This window comes from Oncorhynchus clarkii, chromosome 1 (genome assembly GCF_045791955.1).
Source record: "Oncorhynchus clarkii lewisi isolate Uvic-CL-2024 chromosome 1, UVic_Ocla_1.0, whole genome shotgun sequence".
NCBI classification, from domain to species: Eukaryota; Metazoa; Chordata; class Actinopteri; order Salmoniformes; family Salmonidae; genus Oncorhynchus; species Oncorhynchus clarkii.
In genome coordinates, this window is record NC_092147.1 from 78,713,367 (window position 1) to 78,731,146 (window position 17,780).

Consider the following 17,780-nt stretch of genomic DNA (forward strand, 5'->3'; position numbering starts at 1 on the left):
TCTCTCATGCCGTCCCTGGAGGGGGTGCGTCACCTGAGTGGGTTGATTCACTGATGTGGTCATCCTGTCTGGGTTGGCGCCCCCCCCCCCCCCCCCCCCCCTTCCCCCCTTGGGTTGTGCCGTGGCGGAGGTCTTTGTGGGCTATACTCAGCCTTGTCTCAGGATGGTAAGTTGGTGGTTGAAGATATCCCTCTAGTGGTGTGGAGGCTGTGCTTTGGCAAAGTGGGTGGGGTTATATCCTTCCTGTTTGGCCCTGTCCGGGGGTGTCCTCGGATGGGGCCACAGTGTCTCCTGACCCCTCCTGTCTCAGCCTCCAGTATTTATGCTGCAGTAGTTTATGTGTCGTGGGGCTAGGGTCAGTTTGTTATATCTGGAGTACTTCTCCTGTCCTATTCGGTGTCCTGTGTGAATCTAAGTGTGCGTTCTCTAATTCTCTCCTTCTCTCTTTCTTTCTCTCTCTCGGAGGACCTGAGCCCTAGGACCATGCCCCAGGACTACCTGACATGATGACTCCTTGCTGTCCCCAGTCCACCTGGCCGTGCTGCTGCTCCAGTTTCAACTGACCTGAGCCCTAGGACCATGCCCCAGGAGTACCTGACATGATGACTCCTTGCTATCCCCAGTCCACCTGACTGTGCTGCTGCTCCAGTTTCAACTGTTCTGCCTTATTATTATTCGACCATGCTGGTCATTTATGAACATTTGAACATCTTGGCCATGTTCTGTTATAATCTCCACCCGGCACAGCCAGAAGAGGACTGGCCACCCCACATAGCCTGGTTCCTCTCTAGGTTTCTTCCTAGGTTTTGGCCTTTCTAGGGAGTTTTTCCTAGCCACTGTGCTTCTACACCTGCATTGCTTGCTGTTTGGGGTTTTAGGCTGGGTTTCTGTACAGCACTTTGAGATATCAGCTGATGTACGAAGGGCTATATAAATACATTTGATTTGATTTTATTTGATCCAGGACCTCTACATCAGGCGATGTCAGAGGAAGGCCCAAAAAATGTCAAAGACTCCAGCCACCCAAGTCATAGCATATTCTCTCTGCTATTGCTACTGTTTGCTATATGTCCTGTTGCCTAGTCACTTTACCCCTACCTATATGTACATATCTACCTCAATTACCTCGTACCCCTGCTCATCAACCCGGCACTGGTACAAGTTATCATTACTCATTGTGTACTTATTCCTTGTGTTATTATCTGTATATTATTTTTCTCTCTGCATTGTTGGGAATGGCCCGTAAGTATGCATTTCACTGTACAAAGCATGTGACAAATACAATTTTAACTAACGGCAGATGAACTAAAAAGCAGAACAGTCAGAGAGGAACTACAGAATGAAGATGGTCATTTTAGGGAGCTAATGAGTGTGCTGAAAGGAGTCTGCTGAAGAGAGCATGGCTGCCAGATGAGGGTCCTTACTGAGATTGTGTTTCTTGTGTAGAGGTCAGAGGAGACTCATAAATACAGCCCATCTCCCTAGCCGGCTAGAGAAGTGCCTGCTGAAAAAGGAGCATTAGGATGATAAAGAAGGCCCTCATCCAGTTGACAAGGTAGAGGAGAGAGAAGCTTTACATAATTACTGTCAGGGTTTATCAGGGAACCCAAGCTGTGGCCACAAAATAGCCTGGCCTGGGAACAACTGGGACAGGAAGTGACTCACTCTTACTTCCTGTATGTATTCTTTGTACTGTAAAGAGTTTCCCTCATGAAATAATCACTACACACGTGGAGCTGAGAGAGAGAGAGAGAAAAAGAGAGAGAGAGCGAGAGAGAGAGAGAGAGAGAGAGAGAGAGACTACTGTTTGCTGATGATCTGGTGCTTCTGTCACCAACCAAGGAGGGCCTACAGCAGCACCTAGATCTTCTGCACAGATTATGTCAGACCTGGGCCCTGACAGTAGATCTCAGTAAGACCAAAATAATGGTGTTCCAAAAAAGGTCAAGTCACCAGGACCAAAAATACAAATTCCATCTAGACACTGTTGCCCTAGAGCACACAAAAAACTATACATACCTTGGCCTAAACATCAGCGCCACAGGTAACTTCCACAAAGCTGTGAACGATCTGAGAGACAAGGCAAGAAGGGCATTCTATGCCATCAAAAGGAACATAAATTTCAACATACCAACTAGGATCTGGCTAAAAATACTTGAATTAATCATAGAGCCCATTGCCCTTTACGGTTGTGAGGTCTGGGGATCCGCTCACCAACCAAGACTTCACAAAATGGGACAAATACCAAATTGAGACTCTGCATGCAGAATTCTGCAAAAATATCATCCGTGTACAGCATAGAACACCAAATAATGCATGCAGAGCAGAATTAGGCCGATACCCACTAATTATCAAAATCCAGAAAAGAGCTGTTAAATTCTACAACCACCTAAAAGGAAGCGATTCCCAAACCTTCCATAACAAAGCCATCACCTACAGAGAGATGAACCTGGAGAAGAGTCCCCTAAGTCCCCATATTTATGCTTATTTATTTTATCTTGTGTCCTTTAACCATTTGTACATTGTTAAAACACTGTATACATATAATATGACATTTGCAATATCTTTATTGTTTTGAAACTTCTGTATGTGTAATGTTTACTGTTCATTTTTATTGTTTATTTCACTTTTGTATATTATCTACCTATATTGCTTTGGCAATGTTAACACATGTTTCCCATGCCAATAAAGCCCCTTGAATTGAATTGAGAGAGAGAGAGAGAGAGCACAATTAGACCCAACCAAATCATGAGAAAACAAAAAGATAATTACTTGACACATTGGAAAGAATTAACAAAAAAACAGAGCAAACTAGAATGCTATTTGGCCCTACACAGAGAGTACACAGTGGCAGAATATCTGACCACTGTGACTGACCCAAAATGAAGGAAAGCCTTGACTATGTACAGACTCAGTGAGCAAAGCCTTGCTATTGAGAAAGGCCGCCGTAGGCAGACATGGCTCTCAAGAGGAGACAGGCTATGTGCTCACTGCCCACAAAATGAGGTGGAAACTGAGCTGCACTTCCTAACCTCCTGCCCAATGTATGACCATATTAGAGAGACATATTTCCCTCAGATTACACAGATCCACAAAGAATTCGAAAAAAAATCCAATTTTGAAAAACTCCCATATCTACTGGGTGAAATTCCACAGTGTGCCATCACAGCAGCAAGATTTGTGACCTGTTGCCATGAGAAAAGGGCAACCAGTGAAGAACAAACACCATTGTAAATACAACCCATATTTATGCTTATTTATTTTATCTTGTGTCCTTTAACCATTTGTACATTGTTAAAACACTGTATATATATATATATAATATGACATTTGTAATGTCTTTATTGTTTTGAAACTTCTGTATGTGTAATGTTTACTGTTAATTTTTAATTGTTTTTCACTTTATATATTCACTTTATATATTATCTACCTCACTTGCTTTGGCAATGTTAACACATGTTTCCCATGCCAATAAGAGACATTAGGGCTTGTATGATCTCTGACAACTCTGATAGCAAATATTACACCTTGTAATAGCAGTATGCCATTTCACTTCCCAGCATGCTCTGTCTCTTACAGAGTGGTGGTCTGTTCCCAGGTCAGCCCACCTGGGTGTAAGCATCACACTATTTCTATGCCCTGCCGCTAATTGAGACCGTGTCATCTCTTCTATCCACACCTCAGCAGTCAGGTGGGCTGACAAGTAGCGTAACTAAATATGAATTAACATAGGCCTCTCCTCTCCAGGATGAAAATCAAAAAGTGAGTGTGAAATCTCATTAGCCAATGGGTGTGTGTGTGTTACACGTTGGTGGTGATTTGCTGCCACTCAACCTGAAGTGCTTTGTTTGTTTGAGACTTAGTACATACTAGTGTACACATTACATGCATCCCATTCCATCACTGTCAAAGGAACTGACCACTGGACACAGTCAAGCTGGCTTTTCAATATAGTCGACACCACCTCATCGTTCAGTTTAAACACAGCTGCATTTGTATGGAGCTCAGGAGAGTTATGTGTCAAAGAATGCTTAGCAAAAAGCCTATAACAGAACACCTTTCCGGGGTAAGCTACTGGCGGCAAGGCTATCTCCCTGGCACAGCTCTGTAGAGGGAAGGCTCTGGGCTGTTTTAAAGCAAACGGCAGGATAATCAAAGAGAGGGAGCGAGTGCGAAAGAGAGAGAGAGAGAGAGAGAGTGAGAGAGAGAGTGAGAGAGAGAGTGAGAGAGCGAGAGAGAGATGGGGATAGTTTAGCATACTGGAAAAAAGAGAGAAAAATGAATGGTGGTTTCTTCAAAACTCCAACTTTGCAGTCTTGTCACACACACATCAAACATCCACTTAATGCACCAGTAAATAGGCTGTCCCTATCTCCTACAGGGAACACAACACATCTTATCTGATGAGAATTGTCCATTAGCCACGGCCACCTTAACCCCTGCCTGCACACACCCAGCATGCCGACATGTCTAAAGGCTTTTAAGAGATGGTTAAGTTGGTTAGCTCAATCTATTCATTATTTCAGGGTCAACAAGTCATTTGAAATGCTGTTGAAATCCCTCCACCATTTTGTGATTGGTAAGACAGGAGATATCCTGGAGTATACGTACAGTGCAGTGTGTCCCAGGTAATCTCACACACAAGGGTTAATATTATCATACATATCATATAATTTTGCAATAGAGTATAGATTTCTGATTCTGACTAACATATTCCCTGATATAGTTAGACGGTATCCTTTGGAATAATTCTCTTGAATTGAGTCGCTGTCGTAGCTAATAGTCTGATTCTCTTGAATTGAGTCGCTGTCGTAGCTAATAGTCTGATTCTCTTGACTTTCCTGGCAGGAGGAGGATAAAAACACATTCTATTATTTGAACTATACTGTAGGCTAGGTAAGATCAGAGCTCTCTATTTCTCCTGGTCAGTAACGACTAAAGGTTATTTTTGTGGGGTTAAACTCCAGACCAACACCATCCAAGATTCGTTTGACCTAGGCTGCCATCTGTCTGTCTCAGCAGGTAGCTGTGCTGTGAGTCACGGCCACTGGACAGTCTAGGTCTGACCCCTGCCAATTAGACTGACCCCTCAACAAAGGTCATATCAGGTCAGGCAGTGCCCTCTGTATCGACTGAAGTACTGATTTTGTGGGTGTAGGAAGTCTGGCATACTGGGAGGAGGTAGGGAGTGAATAATGAATACTCCTGTGCTGATCACACCTGGTACACACACACCATACACTACAGGACACATACACACTCACACAAATTACACACATACACACTCACACACATCTACATGAACACACATCACAGATGACAATACACACAGAAGCAAAACCATGAATAGGGAAAGAGAGAGTGAAAGAGAGAGTGAGAGAGAAAGAGAGAGAGAGAGAGAGAGAGAGAAAGAAAGAAAGCGGGAGAGAGAGTGAATCTCTAGCCAATGTCTAGGGTGTCTGCAGGTGATGGCAGGTTGTTGGTGACAGTGAGAGGTCATTGAGGAGGTGTTAATTGTTATGGACTGTCTCTTTCCGCCAGGCCCCATCGGGAGAGGAAGAGGCAGCCACGAACTCAGCGGAGGTGACATTAAACTGGGCACAGATCACACCATCGACCCCTGACACCGGACCAGAGCACCACATTTATATTCCACTTTAAAATCCAATTAAAGACTTCACCGTCCCGGATGTTAAATAATCAAGTTTAGCCAGAGGAAGCAAAGGTTAGAGAAGAGAGAGGGAGAGGGAGGGAGATTAGAGAGCAAGGAAGCGAGAGAGAAGAGAGCTAACTATAGGGCCAGTGGATTCACATACCAGATGATAAACTTCAGTTAGTGCTAAATACGGCTGCTAGAATCCTGACTAGAACCAAAAAATTTGATCATATTACTCCAGTGCTAGCCTCTCTACACTGGCTTCCTGTCAAAGCAAGGGCTGATTTCAAGGTTTTACTGCTAACCTACAAAGCATTACATGGGCTTGCTCCTACCTATCTCTCTGATTTGGTCCTGCCGTACATACCTACACGTACGCTACGGTCACAAGACGCAGGCCTCCTAATTGTCCCTAGAATTTCTAAGCAAACAGCTGGAGGCAGGGCTTTCTCCTATAGAGCTCAATTTTTATGGAACTGTCTGCCTACCCATGTCAGAGACGCAAACTCGGTCTCAACCTTTAAGTCTCTACTGAAGACTCATCTCTTCAGTGGGTCATATGATTGAGTGTAGTCTGGCCCAGGAGTGGGAGGGTGAACGGAAAGGCTCTGGAGCAACGAACCGCCCTTGCTGTCTCTGCCTGGCCGGTTCCCCTCTTTCCACTGGGATTCTCTGCCTCTAACCCTATTACAGGGGCTGAGTCACTGGCTTACTGGGGCTCTCTCATGCTGTCCCTGGAGGGGGTGCGTCACCTGAGTGGGTTGATTCACTGATGTGGTCATCCTGTCTGGGTTGGCACCCCCCCCTCCCCCTTGGGTTGTGCCGTGGCGGAGGTCTTTGTGGGCTATACTCAGCCTTGTCTCAGGATGGTAAGTTGGTGGTTGAAGATATCCCTCTAGTGGTGAGGGGGCTGTGCTTTGGCAAAGTGGGTGGGGTTATATCCTTCCTGTTTGGCCCTGTCCGGGGGTGTCCTCGGATGGGGCCACAGTGTCTCCTGACCCCTCCTGTCTCAGCCTCCAGTATTTATGCTGCAGTAGTTTATGTGTCGGGGGGCTAGGGTCAGTTTGTTATATCTGGAGTACTTCTCCTGTCCTATTCGGTGTCCTGTGTGAATTTAAGTGTGCGTTCTCTAATTCTCTCTTTCTCTCTCTCGGAGGACCTGAGCCCTAGGACCATGCCCCAGGACTACCTGACATGATGACTCCTTGCTGTCACCAGTCCACCTGGCCGTGCTGCTGCTCCAGTTTCTTTCAACTGTTCTGCCTTATTATTATTCGACCATGCTGGTCATTTATGAACATTTGAACATCTTGGCCATGTTCTGTTATAATCTCCACCCGGCACAGCCAGAAGAGGACTGGCCATCCCACATATGCTCTCTCTAATTCTCTCTTTCTTTCTCTCTCTCGGAGGACCTGAGCCCTAGGACCATGCCCCAGGAATACCTGACATGATGACTCCTTGCTGTCCCCAGTCCATCTGACTGTGCTGCTGCTCCAGTTTCAACTGTTCTGCCTTATTATTATTCGACCATGCTGGTCATTTATGAACATTTGAACATCTTGACCATGTTCTGTTATAATCTCCACCCGGCACAGCCAGAAGAGGACTGGCCACCCCACATAGCCTGGTTCCTCTCTAGGTTTCTTCCTAGGTTTTGGCCTTTCTAGGGAGTTTTTCCTAGCCACCGTGCTTCTACACCTGCATTGCTTGCTGTTTGGGGTTTTAGGCTGGGTTTCTGTACAGCACTTTGAGATATCAGCTGATGTACGAAGGGCTATATAAATAAATTTGATTTGATTTGATTTGATTTGATGAGGAACACTAATATTCAACTCTACGCTGAGACCCTGGTTGAAGTCTGTAGAATCCCCAGAATTAGAGCCAGCCTGCATGCTAAGATATAAGCTAAGCTATTAGCTACCAAGCCATAGGCTAACTGAGTCTGTTGACCAGTTAGCTGAGGTAAGGAGATAAGACTGAGACAGTCTCTGCAGTCACAGTTAATGGATGAATCCTGGAGGATCACCCATTACACATGTGCAATACCCACAGACACAGACAAATACTGTAACCAATCTCTCGATAAGAAAATGGTCTTCTATCCTCCGAAGCTTCCTGTCGTCTGTTTCCCCTCTCCCCCTATCCCTTCCTCCCTACTCTCCCTTCCCTGGCTACTGAAGGCACATCTGTGTATCTCTGCCAACTCCTCACCGTCAACTTCATCAACGATTCTCTACTACTACTGCTGCTTGGCGTTGATAGAGGGTTGGTCATCAAGGTCATTGTCAGTAATAAGTTGATTCTGACTGGTTGAGAAAGGCACATACTGTATGCTTCTCTGTCTTTCATGCTTACTGAGGTCTGGGGAGGTTCTCTACAGTCAGTCACAGTCTCTATGTTCTCACTCAGCAGTCTCTATTCCCTTTAGTGGTGATGACCAAATAAATGAATCATCTAACACTGTATTAGCTCAGTGGTGGGGCTGTCACTCACAGGTCACAGAGAGGACACAATGATTCCAGATGGCACAGCTGCCCCACAGGTTTAAAGAAGCCACCAACTCATGACCGGTAGAAATGTCACGTCCAATCTAGGTCAACGGCCTGCGTAAAGTCACGGTGTGGAGCCAATCATTTCTCTTTAACTAATTTGTGAGGAGGCTAACTCTGCTAAGCTGCCTGACACACTCTTCCTCTTGACTGGCAGAGTGAATATAATCAGTGGGGCTGCAGGGTGAAAGACAGAAAGAAAGGACAATGTCAGTTTAATTCAATAACAGAAAAGCTGCGAAATGGAGAGTTGAAAAGAAAGACAAGGGAGGTTCAGAACAGTAATGTTTGTGAAGTGGTGAAAGGGGATGATAGCAGTGTACTGCATGTTATGTGTGATGATTGTGAGGCGCTAAACCAATTCTACAGTAACAAGACGGGGAGTTCAAATAGGCCTTTGGCACGTCAAGGGAACTGAAATCTGGACAGACTGTAGGTTTATAACCTCTCAGAACTAAGCATTTCTAGCAGTAAAATGATACAGGCAACATTTTGACTTGGGAACAGGAGTGGAGAAATATTGTTTCTTTCTTACAGCATCTTGAGAGAATGCTAATGTGCAGTTACATACCATCTGTAGAGGTGCTGTCTTTATCAGCATCTTTATCAGCATCTTTATCAGCATCATGAAAGCTGATAGTATTTTAACCACATTAAATATGCATCCAAGCCAAACTGAAATCTTATCCGAAACATGTTGGGTCATTTTCAGAATTTTCTATTTCCTTATAACTGGTCAAACTGATGTAATTTGGACATTTAGCACAGAAAGTATTTCCCATTTCTTTAGAGTTATTGCATTTTCTCCTGGTCCCTAAATGTCTTTGCTCTGCGAAAGAAGCAGAGATGGCAGGGAAAACGTTACAGATGTCAACTCGATTTAAGCATTCATTCAATCGGTTCATGACATTATTCTGGTGAACAAGAGTTTATGTAGTCTTCTAGGGAAACATATAATGACAGAAGAGAAGCTGCTTGTATCTAATTGTAGATAAGTTGACTAACAAATAACCTACCAAAATGTCAACAATTATAAGCAGAAACATATCTAAATCAGGCAAATCAAACTCTGCAAACTCTGTCCCAAAAATATTTCTGCTGTTTCTGACTATAGCTTGCATCACATTTTCTGTATTAGCTAGCGGGTTAGGGTCGGTTGAGGGCCTCAGATTTACCCTTTATCACATATAGTCCCGCGGTTGTGGATGGTTATTAGCAATTGCCGGCGGTTGAGGGTGAACCTAACAGCTGCGCAGCGCACCAATAGTGAGGTAGACATTGGGTTAACAGCTCTGTTAAATGTGCTTGTTCACTTAACTGTGGATCACAGACTCAACTAGGAAACACAAAGAGAATGTGCTGTGCTATATGAAATATAGATCTATAATTCTAGTGCTGTGCTATATGAAATATAGATCTATAATTCTAGTGCTGTGCTATATGAAATATAGATCTATAATTCTAGTGCTGTGCTATATGAAATATAGATCTATAATTCTAGTGCTGTGCTATATGAAATATAGATCTATAATTCTAGTGCTGTGCTATATGAAATATAGATCTATAATTCTAGTGCTGTGCTATATGAAATATAGATCTATAATTCTAGTGCTGTGCTATATGAAATATAGATCTATAATTCTAGTGCTGTGCTATATGAAATATAGATCTATAATTCTAGTGCTGTGCTATATGAAATATAGATCTATAATTCTAGTGCTGTGCTATATGAAATATAGATCTATAATTCGAGCAAAATGTCTTCTGTACTGAGTGCTGTGGGTGGTAGATGTTAAATGCTAGGTGTCTACTATTAGCACTGAATCTAATGCAAAAACGCAAGAACTATTGAGTGCTAGGGCTCGTGATGTCAAATGTTTCAAAAGGCAAAGGTGCTAAATGTCCTGAGTGGCTGAAAGATATGGCGAGAGTGTGGAGGTGGGGACAGCATCTTGATAGTCGGACTCAGATAAACCGTATTTCTTCCTCTGTGGGGTGTTTCCCAACCCTATGAAGGTTCCTATCTGTCTGTGTGGTGTTTCCACTTCAATCTAACCCTATGAAGGTTCCTATCTGTCTGTGTGGTGTTTCCACTTCAATCTAACCCTATGAAGGTTCCTATCTGTCTGTGTGGTGTTTCCACTTCAATACCAACCCTATGAAGGTTCCTATCTGTGTGGTGTTTCCACTTCAATCCAACCCTATGAAGGTTCCTATCTGTGTGGTGTTTCTACTTCAATCCAACCCTATGAAGGTTCCTATCTGTCTGTGTGGTGTTTCCACTTCAATCCAACCCTATGAAGGTTCCTATCTGTCTGTGTGGTGTTTCCACTTCAATCCAACCCTATGAAGGTTCCTATCTGTCTGTGTGGTGTTTCCACTTCAATCCAACCCTATGAAGGTTCCTATCTGTCTGTGTGGTGTTTCCACTTCAATCCAACCCTATGAAGGTTCCTATCTGTCTGTGTGGTGTTTCCACTTCAATCCAACCCTATGAAGGTTCCTATCTGTCTGTGTGGTGTTTCCACTTCAATCTAACCCTATGAAGGTTCCTATCTGTCTGTGTGGTGTTTCCACTTCAATCCAACCCTATGAAGGTTCCTATCTGTCTGTGTGGTGTTTCCACTTCAATCCAACCCTATGAAGGTTCCTATCTGTCTGTGTGGTGTTTCTACTTCAATCCAACCCTATGAAGGTTCCTGTCTGTCTGTGTGGTGTTTCCACTTCAATCTAACCCTATGAAGGTTCCTTTCTGTCTGTGTGGTGTTTCCACTTCAATCTAACCCTATGAAGGTTCCTATCTGTCTGTGTGGTGTTTCCACTTCAATCCAACCCTATGAAGGTTCCTATCTGTCTGTGTGGTGTTTCCACTTCAATCTATCCCTATGAAGGTTCCTATCTGTCTGTGTGGTGTTTCCACTTCAATCCAACCCTATGAAGGTTCCTATCTGTGTAAGATAAGGTTATGCTGCCGTGTGTGTCTCTCTCGCTTGGAAATTCTGGGCAAGCTCTCACCATCTTCCATCATAACTGTTACAAGCTACCCCACTGTCAAAACGTCAACGCCAAGCCTAATCCCATGAGTGGAGACGGGGACTTTCTTTAATTAAGCCAGAGAGGGCGGCACAGCAGCTAAGTAGAGCACAACCACACACACACACACACACACACACACACACACACACACACACACACACACACACACACACACACACACACACACACACACACACACACACACACACACACACATATACACACACACACACACACACACACACACACACACACACACACACACACACACACACACACACACACACACACACACACACACACACACACACACACAGAGAGAGTGATACAGAAAATATACACACATAACACACTAACACCTAAACCAAAATCCTCTCATCACTTGAATCAATCCCAGCGTACCTCAGTGGTCACCTTATTAGACTGAGCGTATAGTCACACACTCACACAGTTTTCTAGGCTAGTTGCCATATCTTCTTTAGAAATCACACTCATCACACACAGACAATGACAAGCACACAAAGGGCTATAAGGTAACAACGCTATACTCTGACAAGCTCGCATCTCTAATCAACAGAGGCCTTGGCGTGGGACTGCAGTGCTCCAGATATCCACCAGGTGGTGTTTACATAGAACGTCCTTCTGAGGAGGAGATGCTGCAGTATGACAGAAGCCACTGATCAACGGAGCGTCAGAAATGTCACACTCAATCGCCACAACACACTCTCTCACACACACAACACACACATTCCTGTACAGATGTGCTCACACACTGGCGGTCAGGTGGTCAAAGCAACTCACCGGCACTGACAGTGATGGCCTCGATGAACTGGTCTCTCCAGCTGTTAGTCCCCACCAGCAGGGCCAGGTTTGTCTTCTTAATCAGCTTGTCCACAGTGTTCTGCACAGGGATCACCAAACACATGGCGTTTAAGAGCTGCACACTGTAGAAGTGCATAGATAGAGGGGAGCAAGGCTGTCTAGTCTACATACAGGACACATTATCATGACTGTTTCTGTCCTTAAAACATATTTACTGCTCTGTAATAATCAGGTATTAAGAATAAACAATGAGAGTGAAGTCTGTGTAGAGAGCTTGAGTATTGTAATTCCTGCCTCAAGGCCATGACACGTAACAGCTACAGTAGCCAAGAGCCAGTCCTCAGGAGCTATGTGATGATGTCACAGGCCAGGGGGAAATAGATGGGAGGTTCAGTCCCTTACTGGGCCTGTAGCTGTATCCCTCTCTTTGATAAAGGTTGGTTCCCAGAGGACAGCAGCAGGCGTTCCTAGAGCACGTTCAGGAAATCAAGCCTCATCAAAGTACGCATAGATCCAGAAGGACACCCCACCTCATCCTCGATCCATCCCTTCCTCCATCCTTTCTTTCGGAGGAATCTATTAGCTAGCTCCTGGGATGACAGCTGGATAGCACCCCTCTCCTCCTTCCCTCCATCCCAATCTCTCTTCCCTCACCATCAGAAGGAAAATCCCATACTTATTTTCTTTAGAAGGAAACTTAAATGGTAATGGTAACACTATTCTCTCCCAGCTTTGCTACGGTCTCTAAGATAATGTATTAATGTTTAGAGAAATAGAAAGACACTTTCCTGACTATCTTGACTTCACCTACTGTCGAAACCCTAGCTAGGTGTGTTGGTTTTAGGAGGGAGAGAGGGATCCTATACTGTCTGAAAATCACCTACTACCTACCTGGCAGCCCCACATGATCAGATTCTGGGTCTTGCTTGACGTTAATCTTAGAACAGAAAAGTTGCAGACTACCATCTGAAAGTATAAACTCTTTCAACGCAGCCACTTGCTATGACTCTCTGAGGTTAGAGGTAATTCAACCCCCCCCCCCCAGCCTCCCACCCAACCTCACAGTGAGAGCCACTCCAGTAAGAACAGCACACGATCTGTCAAGTGCTCACAAGCACCCACCTATCAGTCGATGACTGTCTGAAGAGGGTGTGGGAGAGAGAGGGAGCAAGGAGCATGCACACACACACGCACACACACACCTTAATATTCATGACAAAAGAGTGTGTGTGGGTGAAAGAGGCGCATGCTCGCGCACACGCACACACATTGACACACACACACACAAACACACACACACAAACTGAAACGCACAAACACACACCTTAAACTCGTAGGATTCCTCAATGATGATTTCAAGTTTGACGTGGTCCCCCAGTGTGGGTCGGCCCATATCAGCGATGCGTTGGTCCTCATCATCCACTTCTGTCAGGGGCGTCTCCTCTTCCACCTCCTTCAAAGCCACCTCTGTAGCTGTGAGACAGAAGAACAACTTTGTAATTGACACCCCTGACAACTGACATGTTGTGTAGTAATATTGTGGACGGCACAGACATGAAAGTGGTTCATTATGCAGTAAAAGATGCTTACTTGATTTTTTTGCACATATGTTTTGTTAACGTGACCTTTGTTTAGCCGGGTAAGTTATGGAGAGCAAAATGATCTTTGACATCAAGACTAAATTGCCACATGGAATGTGGGGTTGGATGTCACTATCAACTCATTTCATTCCAAAATCATGGATATTAATATGGAGTTGGTCCCCCTTTGCTGCTATTAACCTCCACTCTTCTGGGAAGGCTTTCCACTAGATGTTGGAACATTGCTGCGGGGACAGACGATTTTTAAGCGCTAGGTGCTTCAGCACTCGGCGGTCCAGTTCTGTGAGCTTGTGTGGCCTACCAGTTCTGTGAGCTTGTGTGGCCTACCAGTTCTGTGAGCTTGTGTGGCCTACCAGTTCTGTGAGCTTGTGTGGCCTACCACTTCTGTGAGCTTGTGTGGCCTACCACTTCTGTGAGCTTGTGTGGCCTACCAGTTCTGTGAGCTTGTGTGGCCTACCACTTCTGTGAGCTTGTGTGGCCTACCACTTCTGTGAGCTTGTGTGGCCTACCACTTCTGTGAGCTTGTGTGGCCTACCACTTCTGTGAGCTTGTGTGGCCTACCATTTTGCGGCATACAGTTGACCGGGGAAGTTCTAGCAGGGCAAAAATGTGACGAACTGACTTGTTGGAAATTGTAAGTCACATTGTAAGTCAGTAAGGCCATTCTACTGCCAATGTTTGTCTATGGAGATTGCATGGCGGTGTGCTTGATTTTATACACCTGTCAGAAACGAGTGTGGCTGAAATAGCCAAATCCACTAATTTGAAGGGGTGTCCACATTGTGTTGTATATGTAGTGTAGAACCAACACGGCTACGCAGTCAGTCACCTTTGACCACTAAACCAACAACATATTGCAGCATTCTTCAGCTACTGCTGTCGGTAGCTATTTATGATGTGGTGTCATTATGGCTGTGAGGGAAACTAGTTCTTATCATTATTAGTGAAGGGTTGAGTCAATCCCTCTGTCTTTCCATCTCTCTCTCTCTCTCTCTCTCTCCCTCTCTATCTCTCCCTCTGTCTTTCCGCCTCTCTCTATCTCTCCCTCTGTCTTTCCATCTCTCTCTCTATCTCTCCCTCTGTCTTTCCATCTCTCTCTCTCTTTCTTTCCATCTCTCTCTCTCCCTCTCTCTCTCTGTCTTTCCATCTCTCTCTCTCTCTCTCTCTCTCTCTCTCTCTCTCTCTATATCTCTCTCTCTCTCTCTCTTTCCATCTCTCTCTCTCTGTCTTTCCATCTCTCTCTCTCTATCTCTCCAATCTTTCCATCTCTCTCTCTCTCTCTCCCTCTGTCTTTCCATCTCTCTCTCTCTCTCTCTCTCTCTCTCTCTCTCTCTTTCCATCTCTCTCTCTCTCTCTCTTTCCATCTCTCTCTCTCTGTCTTTCCATCTCTCTCTCTCTATCTCTCCAGTCTTTCAATCTCTCTCTCTCTCTCTCTCTCCCTCTGTCTTTCCGTCTCTCTCTATCTCTCCCTCTGTCTTTCCATCTCTCTCTCTATCTCTCCCTCTGTCTTTCCATCTCTCTTCCTCTGTCTTTCCATCTCTCTCTCTCTCTCTCTCTCTCTATCTCTCCCTCTGTCTTTCCGTCTCTCTCTATCTCTCCCCCTGTCTTTCTATCTCTCCATCTCTCTCTCTCTCTCCCTCTCTCTCTCTGTCTTTCCATCTCTCTCTCTATCTCTCCCTCTGTCTTTCCATCTCTCTTCCTCTGTCTTTCCATCTCTCTCTCTCTCTCTCTCTCTCTCTATCTCTCCCTCTGTCTTTCCGTCTCTCTCTATCTCTCCCTCTGTCTTTCCATCTCTCTCTCTATCTCTCCCTCTGTCTTTCCATCTCTCTCTCTGTCTTTCAATCTCTCTCTCTCCCTCTCTCTCTCTGTCTTTCCATATCTCTCTCTCTCTCTCTCTCCCTCTCTCTCTCTGTCTTTCCATCTCTCTCTCTCTATCTCTCCAGTCTTTCCATCTCTCTCTCTCTCTCAATTCAATTCAAGGGCTTTATTGGCATGGGAAACATGTGTTAACATTGCCAAAGCAAGTGAGGTAGACAACATACAAAGTGAATATATAAAGTGAAAAACAACAAAAATTAACAGTAAACATTACACATACAGAGGTTTCAAAACAGTAAAGACATTACAAATGTCATATTATATATATATACAGTGTTTTAACAATGTACAAATGGTTAAAGGACACAAGATAAAATAAATAAGCATAAATATGGGTTGTATTTACAATGGTGTGTGTTCTTCACTGGTTGCCCTTTTCTCGTGGCAACAGGTCACAAATCTTGCTGCTGTGATGGCACACTGTGGAATTTCACACAGTAGATATGGGAGTTTTTCAAAATTGGATTTGTTTTCGAATTCTTTGTGGATCTGTGTAATCTGAGGGAAATATGTCTCTCTAATATGGTCATACATTGGGCAGGAGGTTAGGAAGTGCAGCTCAGTTTCCACCTCATTTTGTGGGCAGTGAGCACATAGCCTGTCTTCTTTTGAGAGCCATGTCTGCCTACGGCGGCCTTTCTCAATAGCAAGGCTATGCTCACTGAGTCTGTACATAGTCAAAGCTTTCCTTAAGTTTGGGTCAGTCACAGTGGTCAGGTATTCTGCCGCTGTGTACTCTCTGTTTAGGGCCAAATAGCATTCTAGTTTGCTCTGTTTTTTTGTTAATTCTTTCCAATGTGTCAAGTAATTATCTTTTTGTTTTCTCATGATTTGGTTGGGTCTAATTGTGCTGTTGTCCTGGGGCTCTGTAGGGTGTGTTTGTGTTTGTGAACAGAGCCCCAGGACCAGCTTGCTTAGGGGACTCTTCTCCAGGTTCATCTCTCTGTAGGTGATGGCTTTGTTATGGAAGGTTTGTGAATCACTTCCTTTTAGGTGGTTGTAGAATTTAACGGCTCTTTTCTGGATTTTGATAATTAGTGGGTATCGGCCTAATTCTGCTCTGCATGCATTATTTGGTGTTCTACATTGTACACGGAGGATATTTTTGCAGAATTCTGCGTGCAGAGTCTCAATTTGGTGTTTGTCCCATTTTGTGAAGTCTTGGTTGGTGAGCGGACCCCAGACCTCACAACCATAAAGGGCAATGGGCTCTATGACTGATTCAAGTATTTTTAGCCAAATCCTAATTGGTATGTTGAAATTTATGTTTCTTTTGATGGCATAGAATGCCCTTCTTGCCTTGTCTCTCAGATTGTTCACAGCTTTGTGGAAGTTACCTGTGGCGCTGATGTTTAGGCCAAAAAGAAAGACAGTTTGCTGAATGGGGCCTTATGTTTTACCACTTTTTTGTGTGCTCTAGGGCAACAGTGTCTAGATGGAATTTGTATTTGTGGTCCTGGTGACTGGACCTTTTTTGGAACACCATTATTTTGGTCTTACTGAGATTTACTGTCAGGGCCCAGGTCTGACAGAATCTGTGCATAAGATCTAGGTGCTGCTGTAGGCCCTCCTTGGTTGGTGACAGAAGCACCAGATCATCGGCAAATAGCAGACATTTGACTTCGGATTCTAGCAGGGGGAGGCCGGGTGCTGCAGACTTTTCTAGTGCCCGCGCCAATTCGTTGATATATATGTTGAAGAGGGTGGGGCTTAAGCTGCATCCCTGTCTAACCCCACGACCCTGTGTGAAGAAATGTGTGTGTTTTTTGCCAATTTTAACCGCACACTTGTTGTTTGTGTACATGGATTTTATAAATGTTGTATGTTTTACCCCCAACACCACTTTCCATCAGTTTGTATAGCAGACCCTCATGCCAGATTGAGTCGAAGGCTCTCTTTCTCTCCATATCTCTCTCTATCTCTCCCTCTGTCTTTCCATCTCTCTCTATCTCTCCCTCTGTCTTTCCATCTCTCTCTCTCTATCTCCCTCTGTTTTCCATCTCTCTCTCTCTCTCTCTCTCTCTCCCTCTGTCTTTCCATTTCTCTCTCTCCATCTCTCTTTCCATCTCTCTCTCTCTCTCTCCCTCTGTCTTTCCATCTCTCTCTCTCTATCTCTCCCCCTGTCTTTCCATCTCTCTCTCTTTATCTCTCCCTCTGTCTTTCCATCTCTCTCAATTCAATTAAATTAAATTCAAGGGGCTTTATTGGCATTGGAAACATGTGTTAACATTGCCA

General features: G+C 44.5%; 1 protein-coding gene across 1 annotated transcript in view; it reads right to left on the minus strand.

Annotated features, from left to right (window-relative positions):
- Positions 1–17,780, minus strand: part of LOC139412959 (sodium/calcium exchanger 1-like) — a 223,289-nt gene that overhangs the window by 24,001 nt on the left and 181,508 nt on the right. The window contains exons 3-4 of the mRNA XM_071159876.1: positions 13,391–13,539; positions 12,046–12,145 (exon numbers count right to left, since the gene is read on the minus strand). Coding sequence (XP_071015977.1) covers positions 12,046–12,145; positions 13,391–13,539 — 249 coding nt within the window. The remainder of the gene's footprint in view (positions 1–12,045; positions 12,146–13,390; positions 13,540–17,780) is intronic.